The sequence below is a fragment of the Pseudophryne corroboree genome, chromosome 6 (assembly GCF_028390025.1).
Source record: "Pseudophryne corroboree isolate aPseCor3 chromosome 6, aPseCor3.hap2, whole genome shotgun sequence".
In the NCBI taxonomy this organism is placed as follows: Eukaryota; Metazoa; Chordata; class Amphibia; order Anura; family Myobatrachidae; genus Pseudophryne; species Pseudophryne corroboree.
In genome coordinates, this window is record NC_086449.1 from 275,302,361 (window position 1) to 275,326,127 (window position 23,767).

Consider the following 23,767-nt stretch of genomic DNA (forward strand, 5'->3'; position numbering starts at 1 on the left):
AAGGATTTGGAATCCAGGGTAAGACTCATACTAGCCACACCAATCACACTGTACAACTCGTGATAACCATACCCAGTTAACAGTATGAACAACAACTGAGCCTCAGTAACAGATGGCTCATAACAATAACCCTTTAGTTAAGCAATAACTATATACATGTATTGCAGAAAGTCCGCACTTGGGACGGGCGCCCAGCATCCACTACGGACTACGAGAAATAGAATTACCGGTGAGTAAATTCTTATTTTCTCTGACCTCCTAGTGGATGCTGGGAACTCCGTAAGGACCATGGGGATTATACCAAAGCTCCCAAACGGGCGGGAGAGTGCGGATGACTCTGCAGCACCGCATGAGCAAAGGCAAGGTCCTCCTCAGCCAGGGTATCAAACTTGTAGAACTTAGCAAATGTGTTTGAACCCGACCAAGTAGCAGCTCGGGAAAGCTGTAAAGCCGAGACCCCTCGGGCAGCCACCCAAGAAGAGCCCACCTTCCTTGTGGAATGGGCTTTTACTGATTTAGGATGCGGCAATCCTGCCGCAGAATGAGCTTGCTGAATCGTGTTACAGATCCAGCGCGCAATAGTTTGCTTTGAAGCAGGAGCACCCAGCATGTTGGGCGCATGCAGGATAAACAGCGAGTCAGTTTTCCTGACTCCAGCCGTCCTGGCTACATAGATTTTCAAAGCCCTGACTACATCTTAGTAACTTGGAGTCCTCCAAGTCCCTAGTAGCCGCAGGCACCACAATAGGTTGGTTCAAATGAAACGCTGATACCACCTTAGGGAGAAATTGGGGACGAGTCCTCAATTCTGCCCTGTCCATATGGAAGATCAGATAAGGGCTTTTACACGACAAAGCCGCCAATTCTGACACACGCCTAGCCGAAGCTAAGGTAAATAGCATGACCACTTTCCACGTGAGATATTTTAGCTCCACGGTCTTAAGTGGCTCAAACCAGTGGGATTTCAGGAAATCCAACACAACGTTAAGATCCCAAGGTGCCACTGGAGGCACAAAAGGGGGCTGAATATGCAGCACTCCCTTAACAAACGTCTGAACTTCAGGCAGTGAAGCCAGTTCTTTTTGAAAGAAAATAGATAGGGCCGAAATCTGGACCTTTATGGATCCTAATTTTAGGCCCATAGTCACTCCTGACTGTAGGAAGTGCAGTAATCGACCCAGCTGGAATTCCTCTGTAGGGGCCTTCCTGGCCTCACACCAAGCAACATATTTTCGCCATATACGGTGATAATGTTGTGCTGTCACGTCTTTCCTAGCCTTTATCAGCGTAGGAATCACTTCATCTGGAATGCCCTTTTCCGTTAGGATCCGGCGTTCAACCGCCATGCCGTCAAACGCAGCCGCGGTAAGTCTTGGAACAGACAGGGCCCCTGCTGTAACAGGTCCTGTCTGAGAGGCAGAGGCCATGGGTCCTCTGAGATCATTTCTTGTAGTTCTGGGTACCAAGTTCTTCTTAGCCAATCCGGAACGATGAGTATAGTTCTTACTCCTCTCTTTCTTACAATCCTCAGTACCTTGGGTATGAGAGGAAGAGGAGGGAACACATAAACCGACTGGTACACCCACGGTGTCACTAGTGCGTCCACAGCTATCGCCTGAGGGTCTCTTGACCTGGCGCAATATTTTTTTAGCTTTTTGTTGAGGCTTGACGCCATCATGTCTACCCGTGGCCGTTCCCAACGATTTACAATCAGCGTGAAGACTTCTGGATGAAGTCCCCACTCCCCCGGGTGGAGGTCGTGCCTGCTGAGGAAGTCTGCTTCCCAGTTGTCCACTCCCGGAATGAACACTGCTGACAGTGCTAGCACGTGATTCTCCGCCCATCGAAGAATCCTTGTGGCTTCTGCCATCGCCATCCTGCTTCTTGTGCCGCCCTGTCGGTTTACATGGGCGACCGCCGTGATGTTGTCTGACTGAATCAGCACCGGTTGGTTTTGAAGCAGGGGTTCTGCTTGACTCAGGGCGTTGTAAATGGCCCTTAGTTCCAGAATATTTATGTGAAGGGAAGTCTCCTGACTTGACCACTGTCCTTGGAAGTTCCTTCCCTGAGTGACTGCCCCCCAACCTCGGAGGCTTGCATCCGTGGTCACCAGGACCCAGTCCTGTATGCCGAATCTGCGGCCCTCGAGAAGATGAGCACTCTGCAGCCACCACAGCAGAGACACCCTGGCCCTCGGGGACAGGGTGATCAGCCGATGCAGAAATGGGTTCTCTGCGCACTGAGGTGTTAATCTGAGGCGGGCTGTGCTGCTGGTAATGAGGGGTGTCCCACCCCCCCTTAAATGGTAAGTATACAGATGTGGATAAAACCACAGGGAACCAGCGCTCAAACCCTATTTGTAGTGGTGAGTGATACGGTTATAAAGTGAAGCTAAAATCAATAATGAAAAAGCAGGTAATATACTTAAGGTTGTTTATTCTAAGATGCTGAGATACTTTCTTTCCCAACAGGTATAAATTCGGTTTAAAAGTCAATCAGTGATTGGGGCACGCTCCTGGTTTGAGCTTAAATTCTGAAGTGCAAGGTTCAATTGAAAGAACAAATGCTGTAATCTTTGTAAAGTCGAAAAAAAGAAAAAGAAAAATGCCACAAAAAAATATTAATGATAATATGTACTAAAGTCCAAACGGTTTACAAGTCTATACAGACAGCGGCGTCCCGCTAATCTGTGCTCTGAAGTGAAGGATTCTCTTGTGAAGTGATGAACAGTTGACAGCGGTAGTGTATGCTTTGGTTAGAGTGGAGAATAAGGACCCTGGACTGGCGCTATTCCTCCTGCAGCACGTCCCACAGTAGAGCGCCCGAATCAGGCCCGCTCTGTGGGGCCGCTTACCTGGGGTGTGCGCCTGTCACAGAGGCGAAGTGGACCCGGCCGGGGCTCTCCGAGCGGCCGGCCGCGCCTCTCCTCCTCCTACAGGGACTTACCTTCTCCCTTCCCCTCCGCCTTCCACTCTCCTCTGTCTCGGGCTTCTTCCGTCGCCTGGCAACCGGTTGCTTCCGGAACTCCGGATCACGTGACCGGATGGTTTGCGGAAAGGATTAGCAGTACTGTCCTTCTTTGTAGTGAATATTCGTCCTCAGTCCAATGTAGTATAGATGGGTAGCTCCAACGCGTTTCGACCTGTTAGGGTCTTCCTCTGGGAGTCAGCGCCAGTCCAGGGTCCTTATTCTCCACTCTAACCAAAGCATACACTACCGCTGTCAACTGTTCATCACTTCACAAGAGAATCCTTCACTTCAGAGCACAGATTAGCGGGACGCCGCTGTCTGTATAGACTTGTAAACCGTTTGGACTTTAGTACATATTATCATTAATATTTTTTTGTGGCATTTTTCTTTTTCTTTTTTTCGACTTTACAAAGATTACAGCATTTGTTCTTTCAATTGAACCTTGCACTTCAGAATTTAAGCTCAAACCAGGAGCGTGCCCCAATCACTGATTGACTTTTAAACCGAATTTATACCTGTTGGGAAAGAAAGTATCTCAGCATCTTAGAATAAACAACCTTAAGTATATTACCTGCTTTTTCATTATTGATTTTAGCTTCACTTTATAACCGTATCACTCACCACTACAAATAGGGTTTGAGCGCTGGTTCCCTGTGGTTTTATCCACATCTGTATACTGATCAGCCGATGCATCTGAAGATGCGATCCGGACCACTTGTCTAACAGATCCCACTGAAAGATCCTTGCATGGAACCTGCCGAAGGGAATTGCTTCGTAAGAAGCTACCATCTTTCCCAGGACTCGCGTGCAGTGATGCACCGACACCTGTTTTGGTTTCAGGAGGTCCCTGACCAGAGATGACAATTCCTGGGCCTTCTCCACCGGGAGAAACACCTTCTTCTGTTCTGTGTCCAGAATCATGCCCAAGAACAGCAGACGCGTCGCAGGAATCAGCTGCGACTTTGGGATATTCAGAATCCAGCCGTGCTGTTGCAGCACTTCCCGAGATAGTACTACGTTGACTAACAACTGCTCCTTGGACCTCGCCTTTATAAGGAGATCGTCCAAGTACGGGATAATTATAACTCCCTTCTTCCGAAGGAGTATCATCATTTCGGCCAATACCTTGGTAAATACCCTCGGTGCCGTGGACAGACCAAACGGCAACGTCTGGAATTGGTAATGACAGTCCTGTACCACAAACCTGAGGTACTCCTGGTGAGGTGGGTAAATGGGGACATGCAGATAAGCGTCCTTGATGTCCAGCGACACCATAAAATCCCCCTCTTCCAGGCTTGCAATAATCGCCCTGAGCAATTCCATTTTGAACTTGAACTTCCTTACATAAGTGTTCAAGGATTTTAAATTTAGAATGGGTCTCACCGAACCGTCTGGTTTCGGTACCACAAACATTGTGGAATAGTAACCCCGTCCCTGTTGAAGGAGGGGAACCTTGATTATCACCTGCTGAAGGTACAGCTTGTGAATAGCCGCCAGCACTACCTCCCTTTCCTTGGGAGCCGCTGGCAAGGCTGATTTGAGGTAACGGCGAGGGGGAGTCGCCTCGAACTCCAGCATGTATCCCTGAGATACCACTTGTAGAACCCAGAGATCCACCTGTGAGCGAACCCACTGGTCGCTGAAGTTCCGGAGACGCGCCCCCACCGCACCTGGCTCCACCTGTGGAGCCCCAGCGTCATGCGGTAGACTTAGTGGAAGCAGGAGAGGATTTTTGTTCCTGGGAACTGGCTGTCTGATGCAGCTTTTTCCTCTACCCCTGCCTCTGGGCAGAAAGGATGCGCCTCTGACCCGCTTGCCTTTCTGAGGCCGAAAGGACTGTACTTGATAATACGGTGCTTTCTTTGGCTGTGAGGGAACCTGAGGTAAAAAAGTCGACTTCCCAGCTGTTGCTGTGGATACGAGGTCCGAGAGACCGTCCCCAAACAATTCCTCACCCTTATAAGGCAAAACCTCCATGTGCCTTTTAGAATCAGCATCACCTGTCCACTGCCGAGTCCATAATACTCTCCTGGCAGAAATGGACATTGCATTAATTCTAGATACCAGCCGGCAAATGTCCCTCTGTGCATCCCTCATATACAAGACGACGTCCTTTATATGCTCTATGGTTAGCAAAATAGCATCCCTGTCGAGGGTATCAATGTTGTCTGACAGGGTATCAGACCATGCTGCTGCAGCACTACACATCCATGCTGAAGCAATAGCAGGTCTCAGTATAGTACCTGAGTGTGTATATACAGACTTCAGGATAGCCTCCTGCTTTCTATCTGCAGGCTCCTTTAGGGCGGCCGTATCCTGAGACGGCAGTGCCACCCTTTTAGATAATCGTGTGAGCGCCTTGTCCACCCTCGGGGATGTCTCCCAGCATAACCTATCCGTTGGCGGGAAAGGGTACGCCATCAGTAACCTCTTAGAAATCGCTAGTTTCTTATCAGGGGAACACCACGCTTCTTCACACAATTCATTTAATTCATCAGATGGGGGAAAAGTCACTGGCTGTTTTTTCTCCCCAAACATAATACCCTTTTTAGTGGTAACCGGGTTAATGTCAGAAATGTGCAACACATTTTTCATTGCCGTAATCATGCATCGGATGGTCCTTGTGGACTGTACATTTGTCTCATCCTCGTCTACACTGGAGTCAGACTCCGTGTCGACATCTGTGTCTTCCATCTGAGCTAGCGGGCGTTTTTGAGCCCCTGATGGCCTCTGAGACACCTGGGCAGGCGCGGGCTGAGATGCCGGCTGTCCCAAGGCTGTTACGTCATCAAACCTTTTATGTAAAGAGTTGACACTGTCGGTTAATACCTTCCACATATCCATCCACTCCGGTGTCGGCCCCGTAGGGGGCGACATCACACTTATCGGCTCCTGCTCCGCCTCCACGTAGCCCTCCTCATCAAACATGTCGACACAGCCGTACCGACACACCGCACACACACAGGGAATGCTCTGACTGAGGACAGGACCCCACAAAGTCCTTTGGGGAGACAGAGAGAGAGTATGCCAGCACACACCACAGCGCTATATAACACAGGGATTTTCACTATACTGAGTGATTTTTCCCAATAGCTGCTTATTAACACAAATTGCGCCTAAATTTATGTGCCCCCCCTCTCTTTTTATTACCCTTGTTGTACTGGATACTGCAGGGGAGAGCCTGGGGAGCGTCCTTCCAGCGGAGCTGTGAAGAGAAAATGGCACTGGCTGTGCTGAGGAAGATAGCCCCGCCCCCTCAGCGGCGGGCTTCTCCCGCTTTTTATAATGTTAATGGCGGGGGTTTTTGCACATATACAGTGTTATACACTGTATTATGTGCTATTTGTGCCAAAATGGTAAACTAATTGCAGCCCAGGGCGCCCCCCCCCCAGCGCCCTGCACCCAACAGTGACCGGAGTGTGTGGTGTGCTATGGGAGCAATGGCACACAGCTGCAGTGCTGTGCGCTACCTTAATGAAGACAGGAGTCTTCAGCCGCCGTTTTTCATCTTTACCTTCCGTCTTCTGGCTCTGCAAGGGGGACGGCGGCGCAGCTCCGGGAATGGACGATCGAGGTCGGGCCCTGTGTTCGATCCCTCTGGAGCTAATGGTGTCCAGTAGCCTTAGAAGCACAAGCTAGCTGCAAGCAGGTAGGTTTGCTTCTCTCCCCTAAGTCCCACGTAGCAGAGAGTCTGTTGCCAGCAGATCTCACTGAAAATAAAAAACCTAACAAATATTTTCTTTTCTAGTGAGCTCAGGAGAGCCCACTAGGTGCATCCAGCTCTGGCCGGGCACAGATTCTAACTGAGGTCTGGAGGAGGGGCATAGAGGGAGGAGCCAGTGCACACCAGATATAGTACCTAATCTTTCTTTTAAGAGTGCCCAGTCTCCTGCGGAGCCCGTCTATTCCCCATGGTCCTTACGGAGTTCCCATGGTCCTTACGGAGTTCCCAGCATCCACTAGGACGTCAGAGAAAATATACATTATTGATGTACAGATTATTGTGTTAAATATATCATTTCAGGTTTAAACCTATATTCTTATTATAAAGGTATTTTTCCTACTATCAATAGAAGTAAACAGACTGAAACTGCTCTACTTGATACAGGAGACTAACGTGGAATCAATACATTTGTTTTGTACAAGGTAATGCTTACTTAGCACGGTTGTAGGCGTCAATTTCTTCCAGCAATACGCTGTCATTCAAAGATAATGGATTAGTTTTAGCCAAGATCTTCAGAACAATGCCAGCTTCGGAGCCTACAAATATGACTGTATAGTTGAGGTAAGGGCCAGCAAGGTGGTCCACAGCTACAGCTGTCAATCTATACCTGAAATGAATAAACAAAATATACAGTAGTTATAATAATAATAATAATAAGAAGAAGAAGAATAATACTACACTGGCTTTTAGAATTGAATGATAGATAGAGATGATAATTCTCACTTAAAATATAAAAACATAATTTTATTCACAATAACCAAATAAAGTAGACCAGTAACCTGTACAAAGAGCTGGCAGCCATTTTGTGGAATGAACTAATATTTAGTCTAAGGAGGGGGGGATTACATTTTTTTAGGGTGCCCAGCGCCCGATAGAGCTATTCAATTGTTGCCCTGAAAGGACGTTGCCCATTATTATTGCTCGTACCCTCCTGGGGTGGTGAGGAGAAATGTGTGAAAAGTCCAGCTTTTGGACGCATTTCAGCAGCACACCCAATAGTTAACATGAGTTAACCACTTTACACGTCTAAACCCACTTTTACATGTCTATTTTGGCACGACGTGCGAAAAGCACTGGGCTCCCAGTGGGTATGGGACTCAGGGTCGACAGTGTCTAGGTCGACACCCATTAGGTCAACACCTATTGGTCGACAGTGGCTAGGTGGACATGAAAAAAGGTCGACATGAGTTTTTCATGGTTTTTTATGTCGTTTTCTTTCTTCAGTGACTAGGAACCCCAATTAGTGCACCGTGTCCGGCTTCGGGCAAGGTGTCTTGCTCCACTACCGCTGCGCTCGGCACAGGTTACCATTCCCAATCGTAGTCCATGTGGATCGTAAAGTATGAAAAAGTTAAAAAAAAAAAAATTTTTTTAAAAACTCATGTCGACCTTTTTGCATGAAGACCTTGTCCGTGTCGACATATTTCTAGTGTTGACCTATTCACTGTCGACCAATGGGTGTCGACCTACGTGGTGTCGACTCAGAGTCCGGATACCCTCCCAGTTACTCACGCCTGCCGAAACAATCACTTGAATACCACCCCGTCTAAAGTGATAGGAGATTAGATGCAAGTGCGGGGGCGCAAAAACAATTGAATCGCCCCATCAGGAGTGATTTTTTTGAGCCCAGTGAATCGACAGGCTGAATACTGGCTCAGCACTTTAAATGTCTCCTCAAAATATGACCCCATTGCATCTCTCTTTTTGCCATTATCCCATTCAACATAGAAAAATATTTTATAGCTGAAGATCCCATGTGAAGTGTGCCTTTATACTTAATATTGTACCTGATACGGGTTTTAGTGAACCAAGGCTCTTCGGTGATAGAAGGAACTGCGGAATCCATCAATGGATGGGACTTTATAAAGGCCAGAGTTTCATCTGGAAATTCAGTGGAGGCCCTGTATCCTTCAGCAAGGCCATGCCTAGCACAACAACCGGGCCTGAAACAAGGAGAACCTTTGGTAAATGGGAGCAATATAGCACTTGTCACAAAGTCCTGTGATATATGAAGCCAAAACTCCTTTTAAATACAGAGGGGAGAACAACCATTTTTTCAGAGCTGTGTTTTTTTTGTATCTATCGTTACTATCTGTAGAGCCAATCTTTTTGCTTAATACCTTGGTTTGGGTACTTTGTCTTCTGGTACAGCTGTCCAAACAGAGTCTGGAGTCTTTTGTTCTTTAAATCTTGCTCTGAATACCTTCTCAATGTCATCCATAGTAAAAGCGCAAACCGCTGAACCTGGTATACTGAGAGGAGAAAAGAAAAAAATGTGAATTTCTCTGGTGTGCACTATTAAATGGAAACTATTGTGAAACCAAGAAGAAAGTGAAGGACTCTATTTGAAGTCAGATTGTTCTCCTCTTTACCTATTTAGCTGTGTAGTAAACACGCCAACAACAGTAGGAATGCCATTGATTTCTATTATGTCTGTTATAGACTGCAGAACATCAAAGTAGAAGAAAGAATCCCCTGGAACAGAGCAGTTGAGCCTTGCCTTCACAAATGATGTCCAGTGTTTTTCCAGGACTCTCTGTGATCCCCCCAGGTCATTTTTGCATATGCGTGCCACACGGGAATGAACAGCCTGAAAAACCCAACCACAGCCAAAACGTAAGACTACTAGAAATCAACAAGAGTAATTATAAACGTTAGCGTCAGAAGGTTACAATGAGCCAAAAGCGCCTAAAACAGATTATAGTAAAATCCTATTTAAAATGTAACTCCCCTAGAATGTGAATGTGATGACTGACCCGCGCTTCAAAGGAAATTGTGAAGCTGCTCCTTTAGATAATTAATAGCAGTAAAACGAAATGAAAGGAGCGCTAAATAAATTAAAAACAATGGACCAAATAATAATAAAAATTGCAAACACCTGTGAAAATAGAAATGGTTAGTAAATACATTAAAAACATTATTTACTAACCATTTCTATTTTCACAGGTGTTTGCAATTTTTATTATTATTTGGTCGATTGTTTTTAATTTATTTAGCGCTCCTTTTTATTTCGTTTTACTCCCCTAGAATGTGAGCCCTCCAGCCTCCTGGTTCTCTCCCTGTGCTATACCGGTTTCCAGTGCTTTTGCATTAAAAGTTAGCGACTCTGATCCTTTCTGTGTGCCCTTCACAGGGCATTTGTTGCCACTGTTATTAACAGCAACTCACTAAGATGTCTAAATATTTCACTGTTTGATTTCCCCTTGTACTGTTTTGATAGTGATTAGTTTATGTATCATTATAATTTTCCCTGGACGGCGCATTGGACACCTGCTTGCGCCATATAAATAAAGATAATAATAATATTCAGATGGTCCTGCTATTAAATTGCCTCAAACTAAGAAAACGTGATTTAATCCTCACTTAAATAATTGTGTGAAGAATCTGCATGTTTACTCCCACAATCCCTTAGGTGACAATTAAATGCCTCATGTTCTAGTCCTGCGTGACACTCCTATTTTTAAAGCACGTGAATAATCTGAATTCCTTTTTTTTTTTTTTTTTTTTTTTAAAGAAAAAGAAGTTTACTGTATAAATTGACAAAAAAGGACAAGTGTATACTGGTAGCTTCTCCTAGTTTCCCAATACTGTGCACAAGTTTGCTTTCAGCAAGCTCCAGTTTATCCGAATTAAGCCCTGAAAGAAAGCAGACTGTATTTAACTACAGCCTGATGTCCATTTTAATGCACCGCTGAACAAAGCCCACAACACTCGCACAGATTCCCCACCTTTTGTAAAGTATTTAATTAACCATGCGTAAATAGTTTAATAATTTACAGTGGAATGTCCATAATGTAGCCAAAGTATCATAAACTGCATTTGTGTCATTTAAATATTTAACATTTGGGAGGCACAATGGAACCTCTGTAGAAATCTAAACATATTTATGCATTTAATCCTTGCCAAGAAATAAAGTGGTTTCTTAATCAGGGTCAGGCAGGATTCTGTCAGCCATTTTGGAATAAGCCATGTACTATTATTAGTTTTGAATTTACCAATCTATAAGACACCTAGGGCCTAATTCAGAGTTGATCGCAGCAGCAAATTTGTTAGCAGTTGGGCAAAATCCTGGGGGTCATTCAGAGTTGATCACTTTCTAGCTAGATTTAGCAGCTGTGCAAACGCTATGCCGCCGCCCACTGGGGAGTGTATTTTAGCTTAGCAGAAGTGCGAACGCATGTGCAGCTGAGCTCTGCAAAAATAGTTTGTGCAGTTTCTGAGTAGCTCTGAACCTACTCAGCGCTTGCGATCACTTCAGCCTATTTGTGTCCGGATTTGACGTCATACACCCGCCTAGCGAACGCCCAGCCACGCCTGCGTTTTTTCAGACACGCCTGCGTTTTTCCAAACACTCCCTGAAAACGGTCAGTTGACACCCAGAAATGCCTCCTTCCTGTCAATCTTCTTGCGGCCGCCAGTGCGACTGAAAACTTCGCTAGAGCCTGTGCACAAGCACAATGGGCTTTGTACCCGTACGTCGTGCTTACGAATTGCGGAGCATACGCATGCGCAAAAATGCAGATTTTTAGCCTGATCGCTGCGCTGCGAACAACGGCAGCTAGCAATAAACTCGGAATGACCCCCTATGTGCACTGCGGGGGGAGGGGGGGCAGATATAACATGTGCAGAGAGAGTTAGATTTGGGTGGGGTGTGTTCAAACTGAAATCTAAATTGCAGTGTAAAAATAAAGCAGCCAGTATTTACCCTGCACAGAAACAAAATGACCCACCCAAATCTAACTCTCTCTGCACATGTTATATCTGCCCCCCTGCAGTGCACATGGGCCCTCATTCCGAGTTGTTCGCTTGGTAGCTACTTTTAGCAGAAATGCAAACACAAAGCCGCCGCCCTCTGGGAGTGTATCTTAGCATAGCAGAATTGCTAACGAAAGATTAGCAATTGCTAACGAAAGATTAGCAATTCTGCTATAAGTATTTCCATGCAGTTTCTGAGTAGCTCCAGACCTACTCCTAGATTGCGATCAGCTCAGTCCGTTTAGTTCCTGGTTTGACGTCACAAAAACACGCCCTGCGTTCGGCCAGCCACTCCCCCGCTTCTCCAGCCACTCCTGCGTTTTTACCTCGCACGCATGAGTTTTTTAGCACACTCCCTGAAAACGGTCAGTTTCCGCCCAGAAACACCCACTTCCTGTCAATCAGACTACGATCAGCAGAGCGATTGAAAAGCTTTGTTCGCCCGTGAGTAAAATAGCATAGTTTTGTGTAAAATTGCTTAGCGCGTGCGCCCTGCTGTGCATACGCATGAGCAGAACTGACGGATTTTAGCCTATTAGCAATTCTGCTAAAAATAGCAGCGAGCGAACAACTCGGAATGACCACCATGGTTTTGCCCAACTGCTAACAAATTTGCTGCTGCTATCAACTCTGAATTACCCCCCTAGTCTTCACAATGTACATTTGTTTTCTAGGTCACGTAAAGTCCATCTTTGAAGATTAATTAAAGAAGAGCGAAGCACATATCACAGTAATAGAAATTGTGGCTAAGAAGCAGATGAAAATGAACACCCCAAGGCTAATGGATAATTTTATAACAGCAGAGAGGTTTCGCAAGCACTGACTTGTTCTAGCTGGTAAACTTGATTTCTACTGAGAACTTCCCTCTGCATCTCTGCTAGCACCATTTCAATCCTCGGACTTGGAACGCCCCCAAATCTGCACTTACCTTGCCTAAATTATTATGCTCCACAGCAATCTCCCGAAAGAAGAAGTAGATATAGCTTCCGTATTCTATCGCATGCAGAAAATGTGGTTCTGGAAAATCAGCCAGACAGGATACATATATCAGCTAAATTCCACGCAAAACACATCTTGAATTCATATGTAAAATGCAAACACGGTGAGCTTACATATCCCTGACTTGATGTATAAATACGGGGGGGATTCAAGCTTAATTGGTCTTGCAGTCTTTAATGCTGCCTAATGGAGTGTAAAAGGGCCTCAAAGGATTTACATTACAGTTAAGATTTTTTTTTACTGCAGAATCAATCATAAACCATTTTGCAAATGGGAAAAAATATGCATTTAGAGTAAAGACCTTGATGCATCAGCATGCTAGATATAGCCGTGTCATAGCGAAAAGGATCCAGGGTGTTTAATATGCAGTGTATTTCTGAGAAATACTATTAAACTGTGTTACGCTTCATTCCCAAATCAAGTAGGTGTCTGATCTCTATGTCATTATTAATAAAAGCCAGGTCTCAAGTACCTTTTAGCCACTTGGAGTCATATTTAATTGTCCTCAGAGCAAATCCATCCCCCATGCTTCGATAGATCACAGCATCACTGGCTTGGAAGTCAGCCATGGTAGCAGAGTATAGCTTCCCTTCTAAGAAATAAAGCAGAACTCCTGATGAGATGACCAACTTAAAAATAGGGAGCTATACATGCAGCAGTTATTAAAATGCTTTCTCAAATGAATTATATTCAGACAGAATGCTTTTCCCACAAGGATAAAGTTTACGATCAACACATCTTCATAAGACAGATTTTAAAACACATTTTAAAAAATACCATAGGTGAAAAAGGGATTCGGTTAGCACTCCGGCACGTGGGATGCCGGTGTTCATGTCAACGTCACCAGAATCCCAACACTACTCAGAATCCCAGCACCGGAACACCGACTGCCAATATCCTGAAGGTAAGTATCAAGGTGATTGTTAGGGCCCGGGGGGGTAACGACGTTAGGGTTAGGCACTAGAGGTTGGGGGGGGGGGTTAGCCCTACTCGTCACCCCCCGAGTCTTAGCCCCAGCTGACACCCCCTCTAGCTGCCACCCCAGATGGGTTAGGGTAGGGAACAGGGGAGGGGTAAAATAATTACCCCGTCCCTGTCTGCATTTTAATTGTCTGGATGTCGGCGTCAGTAATTTGTATCGCACCCATGAAAATGTCGTGCAGTCAACAAAAAGACGTCATAACAGAAAAGAGCTGATTGCATACAAAACTGCAATCAACCAAATGTAAAAGCAACACAATGTATATATTAGATGTGATTGCAATATAAAGATTCTGAAAAAAACTAAACGGTTGGGTTGTAACAAAAATGCTATTTACATTTTATATTGTATTTCAGAATCTTCTTTGGACAGTTTTAATTGCCATAAAAAAGAGCCAGTATAGAAAATAGAAGAACAGAACAGTGTAATATAGTGAGAGCAGGCCACTTCTGTTAACCAGAAATGATTTGGGAACCCTACGTGCCTTTTGCACAGATCCCGTATTTCCCTCATCTGCTATAGAATTTCTTGGGAAGAGGAGCAGTCTGTCACATTCTCCAGCACGCTCTGGAATACCAAGCTGCTGTTCAGTTCTGTTATATGTTATTATACATAGATGTCAACCTTCCTACCACACAGTCAGCAATAAGCTGAAATCTTTGGCATGAACTTGGTGTTTTCATACAGTGGTTTTAATTATTTACTAACATATAACATTACAAAGACACACAGATTAATGATTTGAAAAAAATTATGTAAATCTAAAGAACATTTCTGAAAAACAATCTAACTGGCACTTTACTGTTTATACTCCGAGACTCTAATGACATGGCTAGCCAGTTGGTATGTAAGGAGTTTACATAAGTACATGGCTGTTCTTTTATTTCTGCTCCTGGCAATGATAAATCAAATAGCCTTATAAAAACATACAGCAAATGTTCTTACCAGCAAAGAGAGCAACGTTGGTCTGTCTAGCATCAAATGGGCACCTTGCCAAGCCACTAATTTCTTCCCCATCATATTCTAAAGAACTTAACTGCAAAAGATGAAGATAAAAAGGATGACTTGAGACTAGCCTACTGATTGTTAGCTTAATCTACAGAGTTTAATGATACAACATAGATTACTGCACTGTAACAACCTATTTTACAAGAGGTGCACCTGCATAAAGAGGTTGTTCCACCATCCCACTGGAACTATGAACACCGACCCATGTGAAGATATAGGTGGTCATTCCGAGTTGATCGCTCGCTAGCAGTTTTTAGCAGCCATGCAAACGCTAAGCCGCCGCCCTCTGGGAGTGTATTTTAGCTTAGCAGAAGTGCGAACGAAAGGATCGCACAGCGGCTATAAAAAAAAATTGTGCAGCTTCAGACCTACTCAGCGCTTGCGATCACTTCAGACTGTTCAGTTCCTGTTTGGACGTCATGAACACGCCTGCGTTCGACCAGCCACGCCTGCGATTTTTCGAACACTCCCTGAAAACGGTCAGTTGACACCCAGAAATGTCTACTTCACGTCAATCACTCTGCGGTCAGCAGTGCGACTGAAAAGCTTCGCTAGACCCTGTGTGAAACTACATCGTTCACTGTAATAGTATGCCGCGCGTGCGCATTGCGCCGCATACGCATGCGCAGAAGTGCCATTTTTTAGCCTGATCGCTGCACAGCGGCCGAAAGCAGCTAGCGAACAACTCGTAATGACCACCATAACACCACCATTAAGTTTCCAGTTCTTACACCAACACTACCTTGACCCAATTTGTGTTCTGTTAAAACTCTATGTGGAACTGTCATTGTTTGCTTGGACATGTTCCTAGATCACATGTGAAGTGATGTGCGCCCGAGACATAAGTGCTAAGATGCCTCACTTACCCTGTAATATCTACACATGGGATTGTAAGCATTCGTGCCACAGACAAAAACCATCTCATCATTTCTTGGAACAAAAACCTTGATGTAGTTATGGCATTCATCCTGAAATAACAAATACATGTAACATTAGAAGTTACAATATTTACCCCATCAACAGTATCTTTTGATACTTCAAGAGGTTAGTCCAAAACATACCTTGCGTTTTCCTTTCATCGCACAATTCTTCCGGTCGGCTTGACCTGATCTCCATGTCAGCTTCTGAATAAACAAAATAAGCAAACTATAAAATGTACTCTGAATGCCATTTTCTTTCTTTAGCTTTTAAAAGTCAATGCAGCTTTTTGATGGCAGCTCCTGTATTACTTTCACTTACTCTGCTTGGTGTCACTTCAGTCTTGTGCACCTCGTTTAAATTTACGGCATAAACCTGATCTCTGTAGGAGAAAAAGACAGAGCCACTTCAGGAAATGGAGAAAGTGCTGGCATTATATTTATTCATGCATAGCATTGTAATTATACTTTCAGGTCCCTTGTCAGACAATACAAACGATCTGCAATCCTACTAAAGTTTCTCTGAGTGAAGATGGTTAACGCTGGGTTACAGTTTTTCCCTGTGAAGTAAAAGTATCACTTTCATTTGTGTCTACTTGTGATGGAGCAATCTAACTCTCATTCTCTTTGTGGTCCTGAGCTGGGTATGCATGTTCTAGCGAGCTATTGTTGCACAAATGTATGCTCCACTAGAGATTCATGAATCTTATTTCTTAAGGTGATAACATTTCTTTATAAGTAAAGAGTAATCATTCTGCATTACTGGGAAATTTTCTTTGCTAAGAAATGAGACCTAATCATGAGATTTGCAGGAAACAAAAGCATATTGCCAGGCCTGCCATCCAGGTCTGAAACATTTCTCACAATGGCCCAGATTTATCAAGCCTTGGAATGTGATAAATGGCATGGTGGTAAAGTACCAACCAACCAGCTCCTAGTTGTCATTTTTCAAACACAGCCTGTGACATTGAAGTTAGGAGCTGATTAGTTGGTACTTTATCACCGTGCTATTTATCACTCTTCAAGGCTTAATAAATCCGGGCCAATGAGATCTAAGAAAGACAATTACAGTTCCATGCAGTATAATGAGAAGTGCATGCTCAGCTACTCACAGTAGGTGAGTGGACTGGCCAGAAGTGATGTAGTTATGTGACTGGCGGTCATAATACCTACACCTTCATCCTACCACCTGAACATCCCGACAGTCGGCATGCTGACTAACAGGGACTGTTCCCACTCGTGGGTGTCCACGACACCCATAGAGTGGGAATAGAACCTGTCGACACCGAGCCTAAAAGCCTAGCCGAGCAGCTCTGCACAGAGACGGGGCTGACCTGCATACAGAGATAGGGGTGTGCTGCACAGCCAGGCCACCGTGACTCATGGCACACCCCCATAAGATGTGATCATGCCCACATGAGATGAGGACACTGTCCCTTGTCGTGCGAGCAGAGTAGAATACCAGGGCTATTTTAGAACTCTAGTCCATCCCTGGTGAGTAGTATGGTGAAAAGGACATGCTCAGCTGCTCACAGTGAGTGGTATGGTGTATATTACATACTCAGCAGTGACTCACAGTGAGCAGTATGGTGTACAGTACATACTCAGAGACTCACAGTGAGTGGTATGGTGTATATTACATACTCAGCAGTGACTCACAGTGAGCAGTATGGTGTACAGTACATACTCAGAGACTCACAGTGAGTGGTATGGGGTAAAGTACATACACAGCGATTCGCAGTGAGCAGTATGGTGTACAGTACATACTCAGAGACTCACAGTGAGTGGTATGGTGTATAGTACATACCCAGCGATTCACAGTGAGCAGTATGGTGTACAGTACATACTCAGAGACTCACAGTGAGTGGTATGGTGTATAGTACATACCCAGCGATTCACAGTGAGCAGTATGGTGTACAGTACATACTCAGAGACTCACAGTGAGTGATATGGTGTATAGTACATACTCAGCAGCAACTCACAGTGAGCAGTATGGTGTACAGTATATACTCAGCGACTCACAGTGAGCGGTATGGTGTATAGTACATACCCAGCTACTCACAGTGAGCATTATGGTGTGCAGTACATACTCAGCGACTCAGAGTGAGCAGTATAGTGAGGACATGCTTGCATCCTACACTCTAGATGAGGAAAATATAGGGGTAACTTGTGGAAAAAGATTTGGGGGTGCTCATAGATAATAGGTTTAATAACAGTACACAAGGTCAAATTGCAGCAAATAAGGCAAGTAAAGTGCTTGCGTGCATTAAATGGGGCATTGAGACAAGGTACGAGGATGTAATCCTGCCGCTGTACAAATCATTGGTACGTCCGCACCTGGAATATTGTGTTCAGTTCTGGGCACCGTATTATAAAAAAGATATCGGGGAACTAGAAAGAGTTCAAAGGCGAGGTACTAAATTGATTAAAGGGTTAGAAACACTGGAATGCGAGGAAAGGCTTACTAGGTTAAATATGTATACACTAGAAAAGAGGCAACTAAGAGGAGACATTATTAATATCTTCAAATATGTAAAGAGTAATTACAAAGAGCTAGCAGCGGATTTGTTCATTAAAAGAACTCTGTATAGGACACGTGGGCCCTCGCTGAGGCTAGAGGAGAGAAAATTCCGTACACAACGTAGGAAAGGGTTCTTCACGGTAAGGGCAATTAAGATTTGGAACTCCCTGCCGGAGAAGGTAATAATGGCGGACTCTGTAAATGCATTTAAAAACGGATTGGACAAATTTCTAACTGGAAAATGTATCCAGGGCTATAGCATTTAACATACTGACATTAAATTATCTGGGAGTGGTGAGATTCATAGGTGTCAACTGGTACTACACCATTACTCCAGCAGGCGCATTATAATATAAACAGATTAACACAGAATACAAGTTGAACCCAATGGACATTTTGCCTCTTTTCAACCTCACTGACTATGTAACTATGTACTCATAGCGAATGTATGGTGTATAGTACATACACAGCTACTCACAGTGAGAGGTATGGTGTATAGTACATACACAGCGACTCACAGTGAGAGGTTTAGTTCATACACAGCGACTCACAGTGAGCGGTATGGTGTATAGTTCATACACAGCGACTCACAGTGAGCGGTATGGTGTATAGTTCATACACAGCGACTCACAGTGAGCGGTATGGTGTATAGTTCATACACAGCGACTCACAGTGAGCGGTATGGTGTATAGTTCATACACAGCGACTCACAGTGAGCGGTATGGTGTATAGTTCATACACAGCGACTCACAGTGAGCGGTATGGTGTATAGTACATACACAGAGACTCACAGTGAGTGGTATGGTGTATAGTACATACACAGAGACTCACAGTGAGCGGTATGGTGTATAGTTCATACACAGCGACTTACAGTGAGTGGTATGGTGTATAGTACATACACAGAGACTCACAGTGAGCGGTATGGTGTATAGTTCATACACAGCGACTTACAGTGAGTGGTATGGTGTATAGTACATACACAGAGACTCACAGTGAGCGGTATGGTGTATAGTACATACACAGAGACTCACAGTGAGCGGTATGGTGTATAGTACATACACAGAGACTCACAGTGAGAGGTATAGTTCATACACAGCGACTCACAGTGAGCGGTATGGTGTATAGTTCATACACAGCGACTCACAGTGAGCGGTATGGTGTATAGTTCATACACAGCGACTCACAGTGAGCGGTATGGTGTATAGTTCATACACAGAGACTCACAGTGAGCGGTATGGTGTATAGTTCATACACAGCGACTTACAGTGAGTGGTATGGTGTATAGTACATACACAGCGACTCACAGTGAGAGGTATAGTTCATACACAGCGACTCACAGTGAGCGGTATGGTGTATAGTTCATACACAGCGACTCACAGTGAGTGGTATGGTGTATAGTTCATACACAGAGACTCACAGTGAGCGGTATGGTGTATAGTACATACACAGAGACTCACAGTGAGCGGTATGGTGTATAGTACATAAACAGCGACTTACAGTGAGTGGTATGGTGTATAGTACATACACAGAGACTCACAGTGAGCGGTATGGTGTATAGCCCAAAGCAACAAATTAGTATCTAACTTTAAATTCAAAGATGATAAATGTCAGAATCTGATTGGTGTCTCCACTTTTCTCTTTCCAAGGCTTTGATACATATCCCCTAAAAGAGAAAAGCTCTTGGTATATGTCATCGGTGGGATGTAATGGATTCCGAAATCGTCGGAGGTGCGGGATGCCGGACGATCTCAGACTTTTTTTTTTAAGGGGGCAAACACTTAAAAGGTCTTGTAAGTGATTGCCCCCTTAAAAAAAATGAGACCCCATAACAGTTCATGTTTTCCAGACCATTGCGTTGATGCACAGGTACATTCATTACTAAAACTGTGTAAACACTAGAGCGATGTCGGCACAAAATGCCATTTCATAACGACATTTTGCCTACATTGCTCATTGTGTATGGGGGATTGCGCGCTCCCACGGCCGCTAGCGATGGACGCTTGGTTCTATGTGCTGCACATAGAACCAAGCATTGTCGCTAGCGTCCTGTATTAAGCTTATGGAGAACGGAACATGTTTGTTCCGACCTTCATTAGCATCGCCCCAGTGTGTACACACAATTTAGGGCTGACGGGGATTCGTTCCGATGTCGAACCGAATACTCGTCGCTCTAGTGTGTACCCACCATAACACATTTTAAAAGATCCACATGTGGTCTGGAAAACAGGAACTGTTAGGGATCCTGAGGACCAAGTTTGGCCAAAAAGAAACATACATATCTCTGTTACATTGTGTATGCTCATGAAGAAATATGAAACTAATAATAATACAAAAAAAATCACTTCTCATTCATTGAAATGTAAAACACATTAGCCAGTGACAAATTTAACAGACAGATCTACAGATCTACAAATGTAACTGGGATCTTATTACCCTTCTCCTACATGAACAGAATATTGTACTTTTTAGCAGGGCAATACATGGTGGTCTGGTGGTAATGTGCCCAAACCTCAAATTGAGAACTGTGCCTGATATTGGCACTAAATGAAAACCTGAAGAAAACTATAGTAATATGATGTTTCCATGCCAATTCCTAGTTCTGTATTTCACCACACATTTCATTTTATGGTTATAGAAACCTTGACTGTAATCTACACGCATTCGACCCGTTCACAGGTTGCAATCCCCGTCTTCTTTGTCATCCCTTCCGTTAGTAATCTATGACTGTATATATGGAAAGTTAATTGTCTGTTTTTTGTGTATGTGGCTGATTTTATTCCGTAATTATTCTTGATTTGTGTGGTGTGTCATTTACAAGTCTTCAATAAAAATTAAGTAAGAAAAGTAACAGCATAAGGAATACTCTATTGTGTAGTACAGGTTGAGTATCCCTTATCCAAAATGCTTGGGACCAGAGGTATTTTGGATATCGGATTTTTCCGTATTTTGGAATAATTGCATACCATAATGAGATATCATGGCGATAGGACCCAAGTCTAAGCACAGAATACATTTATGTTTTATATACACCTTACACACACAGCCTGAAGGTAATTTTAGCCAATATTTTTTTACAACTTTGTGCATTAAACAAAGTGTGTGTACATTCACACAACTCATTTATGTTTCATATACACCTTATACACACAGCCTGAAGGTCATTTAATACAATGTTTTTAATAACTTTGTGTAATAAACAAAGTTTGTGTACATTGAGCCATCAAAAAAATAAGAATTTACTCACCGGTAATTCTATTTCTCGTAGTCCGTAGTGGATGCTGGGAACTCCGTAAGGACCATGGGGAATAGCGGGCTCCGAAGGAGGCTGGGCACTCTAGAAAGATCTTAGACTACCTGGTGTGCACTGGCTCCTCCCACTATGACCCTCCTCCAAGCCTCAGTTAGGTACTGTGCCCGGACGAGCGTACACAATAAGGAAGGATTTTGAATCCCGGGTAAGACTCATACCAGCCACACCAATCACACCGTACAACTCGTGATATGAAACACAGTTAACAGTATGAAACAATAGAGCCTCTCAACAGATGGCTCAACAATAACCCGATTTAGTTAACAATAACTATGTACAAGTAATGCAGATAAACCGCACTTGGGATGGGCGCCCAGCATCCACTACGGACTACGAGAAATAGAATTACCGGTGAGTAAATTCTTATTTTCTCTAACGTCCTAGTGGATGCTGGGAACTCCGTAAGGACCATGGGGATTATACCAAAGCTCCCAAACGGGCGGGAGAGTGCGGATGACTCTGCAGCACCGAATGAGAGAACTCCAGGTCCTCCTCAGCCAGGGTATCAAATTTGTAGAATTTTGCAAACGTGTTTGCCCCTGACCAAGTAGCTGCTCGGCAAAGTTGTAAAGCCGAGACCCCTCGGGCAGCCGCCCAAGATGAGCCCACCTTCCTTGTGGAATGGGCATTGACAGATTTTGGCTGTGGCAGGCCTGCCACAGTATGTGCAAGCTGAATTGTACTACAAATCCAACGAGCAATAGTCTGCTTAGAAGCAGGAGCACCCAGCTTGTTAGGTGCATATAGGATAAACAGCGAGTCAGATTTTCTGACTCTAGCCGTTCTGGAAACATATTTTCAGTGCCCTGACAACGTCTAGCAACTTGGAGTCCTCCAAGTCCCTAGTAGCCGCAGGCACCACAATAGGCTGGTTCAGGTGAAACGCTGACACCACCTTTGGGAGAAACTGGGGACGAGTCCTCAATTCTGCCCTATCCATATGGAAAATCAAATAAGGGCTTTTACAAGACAAAGCCGCCAATTCTGATACTCGCCTGGCAGAAGCCAAGGCCAATAACATAACCACCTTCCACGTGAGATATTTCAGATCCACGGTTTTTAGTGGTTCAAACCAATGTGATTTTAAGAAACTCAACACCACGTTGAGATCCCAAGGTGCCACAGGAGGCACAAACGGGGGCTGACTATGCAGCACTCCTTTTATATATATCTGAACTTCAGGTACTGAAGCTAGTTCTTTTTGAAAGAAAATCGACAGAGCCGAGATCTGTACTTTAATGGAGCCTAGTTTTAGGCCCATATTAACTCCTGCTTGCAGGAAATGCAGAAATCGACCTAGTTGAAATTCCTCTGTTGGGGCCCTTTCGGCCTCACACCATGCAACATATTTTCGCCATATGCGGTGATAATGAGTTGCTGTAACCTCTTTCCTGGCTTTAGTAAGCGTAGGAATGACTTCCTCCGGAATGCCCTTTTCCTTCAGGATCCGGCGTTCAACCGCCATGCCGTCAAACGCAGCCGCGGTAAGTCTTGGAACAGACAGGGCCCCTGCTGCCGCAGGTCCTGTCTGAGTGGCAGAGGCCATGGGTCCTCTGATATAAATTCTTGAAGTTCTGGGTACCAAGCTCTTCTTGGCCATCCACGAGTATCGTTCTTACTCCTCGCCTTCTTATTATTCTCAGTACCTTGGGTATGAGAGGCAGAGGGGAGAACACATAAACCGACTGGTACACCCACGGTGTTACCAGAGCGTCCATAGCTATCGCCTGAGGGTCCCTTGACCTGGTGCAATATCTTTTATAGCTTTTTGTTGAGGCGGGACGCCATCATGTCCACCTGTGGCCTTTCCCAATGGTGTACAATCCTATTGGAAGACTTCTGGAGGAAGTCCCCATTCTCCCGGGTGGAGGTCGTGTCTGTTGAGAAGATCTGCTTCCCAGTTGTCCACTCCGGGAATGAACACTGCTGACAGTGCTAACACATGATTTTCCGCCTATCGGAGAATCCTTGTGGCTTCTGCCATCGCCATCCTGCTTCTTGTGCCGCCCTGTTGGTTTACATGGGCGACTGCCGTGATGTTGTCTGATTGGATCAGTACCGGCTGGTTTTGAAGCAGAGGCCTTGCTGGCCTCAGGGCATTGTAAATGGCCCTCAGATCCAGAATATTTATGTGTAGGGAAATAACCTGACTTGACCAAAGTCCCTGGAAGTTTCTTCCCTGTGTGACTGCCCCCCAGCCTCAAAGGCTGGAATCCATGGTCACTAGGACCTAGTCCTGTATGCCGAACCTGCGGCCCTCTTGAAGATGGGCACTCTGCAGCCACCACAGTAGAGATACCCTGGTCCTTGGAGACAGGGTTATCAGCCTATGCATCGGAAGATGCGATCCGGACCACTTGTCCAACAGGTCCCTCTGAAAAGTTCTTGTATGGAACCTGCCTAATGGGATTGCTTTGTAGGAAGCTACCATTTTTCCCAGGACTCGCGTGCAATGATGCACCGCTACCTATTTTGGTTTCAGGAGGTCTCTGACTAGAGATGACAACTCCTTGGCTTTCTCCTCCGGGAGAAACACTATTTCTGGTTTATGTCCAGAACCATCCCCAGGAACAGTAGACGT

The 23,767-nt window shown here is 44.7% G+C and overlaps 1 protein-coding gene and 1 long non-coding RNA gene across 15 annotated transcripts in view; one reads left to right on the forward strand and one right to left on the reverse strand.

The window, feature by feature from the left end:
• LOC134932044 (uncharacterized) overlaps positions 1-12,869 on the forward strand; it is an 86,098-nt gene extending 73,229 nt beyond the window's left edge. For all 4 annotated transcript variants that reach the window (XR_010179237.1, XR_010179238.1, XR_010179235.1 and 1 more), the window contains 2 exons: positions 9,137-9,310; positions 12,124-12,869. This is a non-coding gene — a long non-coding RNA (uncharacterized LOC134932044). The remainder of the gene's footprint in view (positions 1-9,136; positions 9,311-12,123) is intronic.
• Positions 1-23,767, reverse strand: part of SEMA6D (semaphorin 6D) — a 107,327-nt gene that overhangs the window by 24,225 nt on the left and 59,335 nt on the right. For all 11 annotated transcript variants that reach the window (XM_063926068.1, XM_063926066.1, XM_063926067.1 and 8 more), the window contains 10 exons: positions 15,678-15,738; positions 15,500-15,562; positions 15,305-15,406; positions 14,376-14,466; positions 12,921-13,040; positions 12,378-12,466; positions 9,067-9,284; positions 8,815-8,946; positions 8,482-8,637; positions 7,128-7,301 (listed from right to left, as the gene is read on the reverse strand). In XM_063926068.1, the coding sequence (XP_063782138.1) occupies positions 7,128-7,301; positions 8,482-8,637; positions 8,815-8,946; positions 9,067-9,284; positions 12,378-12,466; positions 12,921-13,040; positions 14,376-14,466; positions 15,305-15,406; positions 15,500-15,562; positions 15,678-15,738 (1,206 nt within the window). The remainder of the gene's footprint in view (positions 1-7,127; positions 7,302-8,481; positions 8,638-8,814; positions 8,947-9,066; positions 9,285-12,377; positions 12,467-12,920; positions 13,041-14,375; positions 14,467-15,304; positions 15,407-15,499; positions 15,563-15,677; positions 15,739-23,767) is intronic.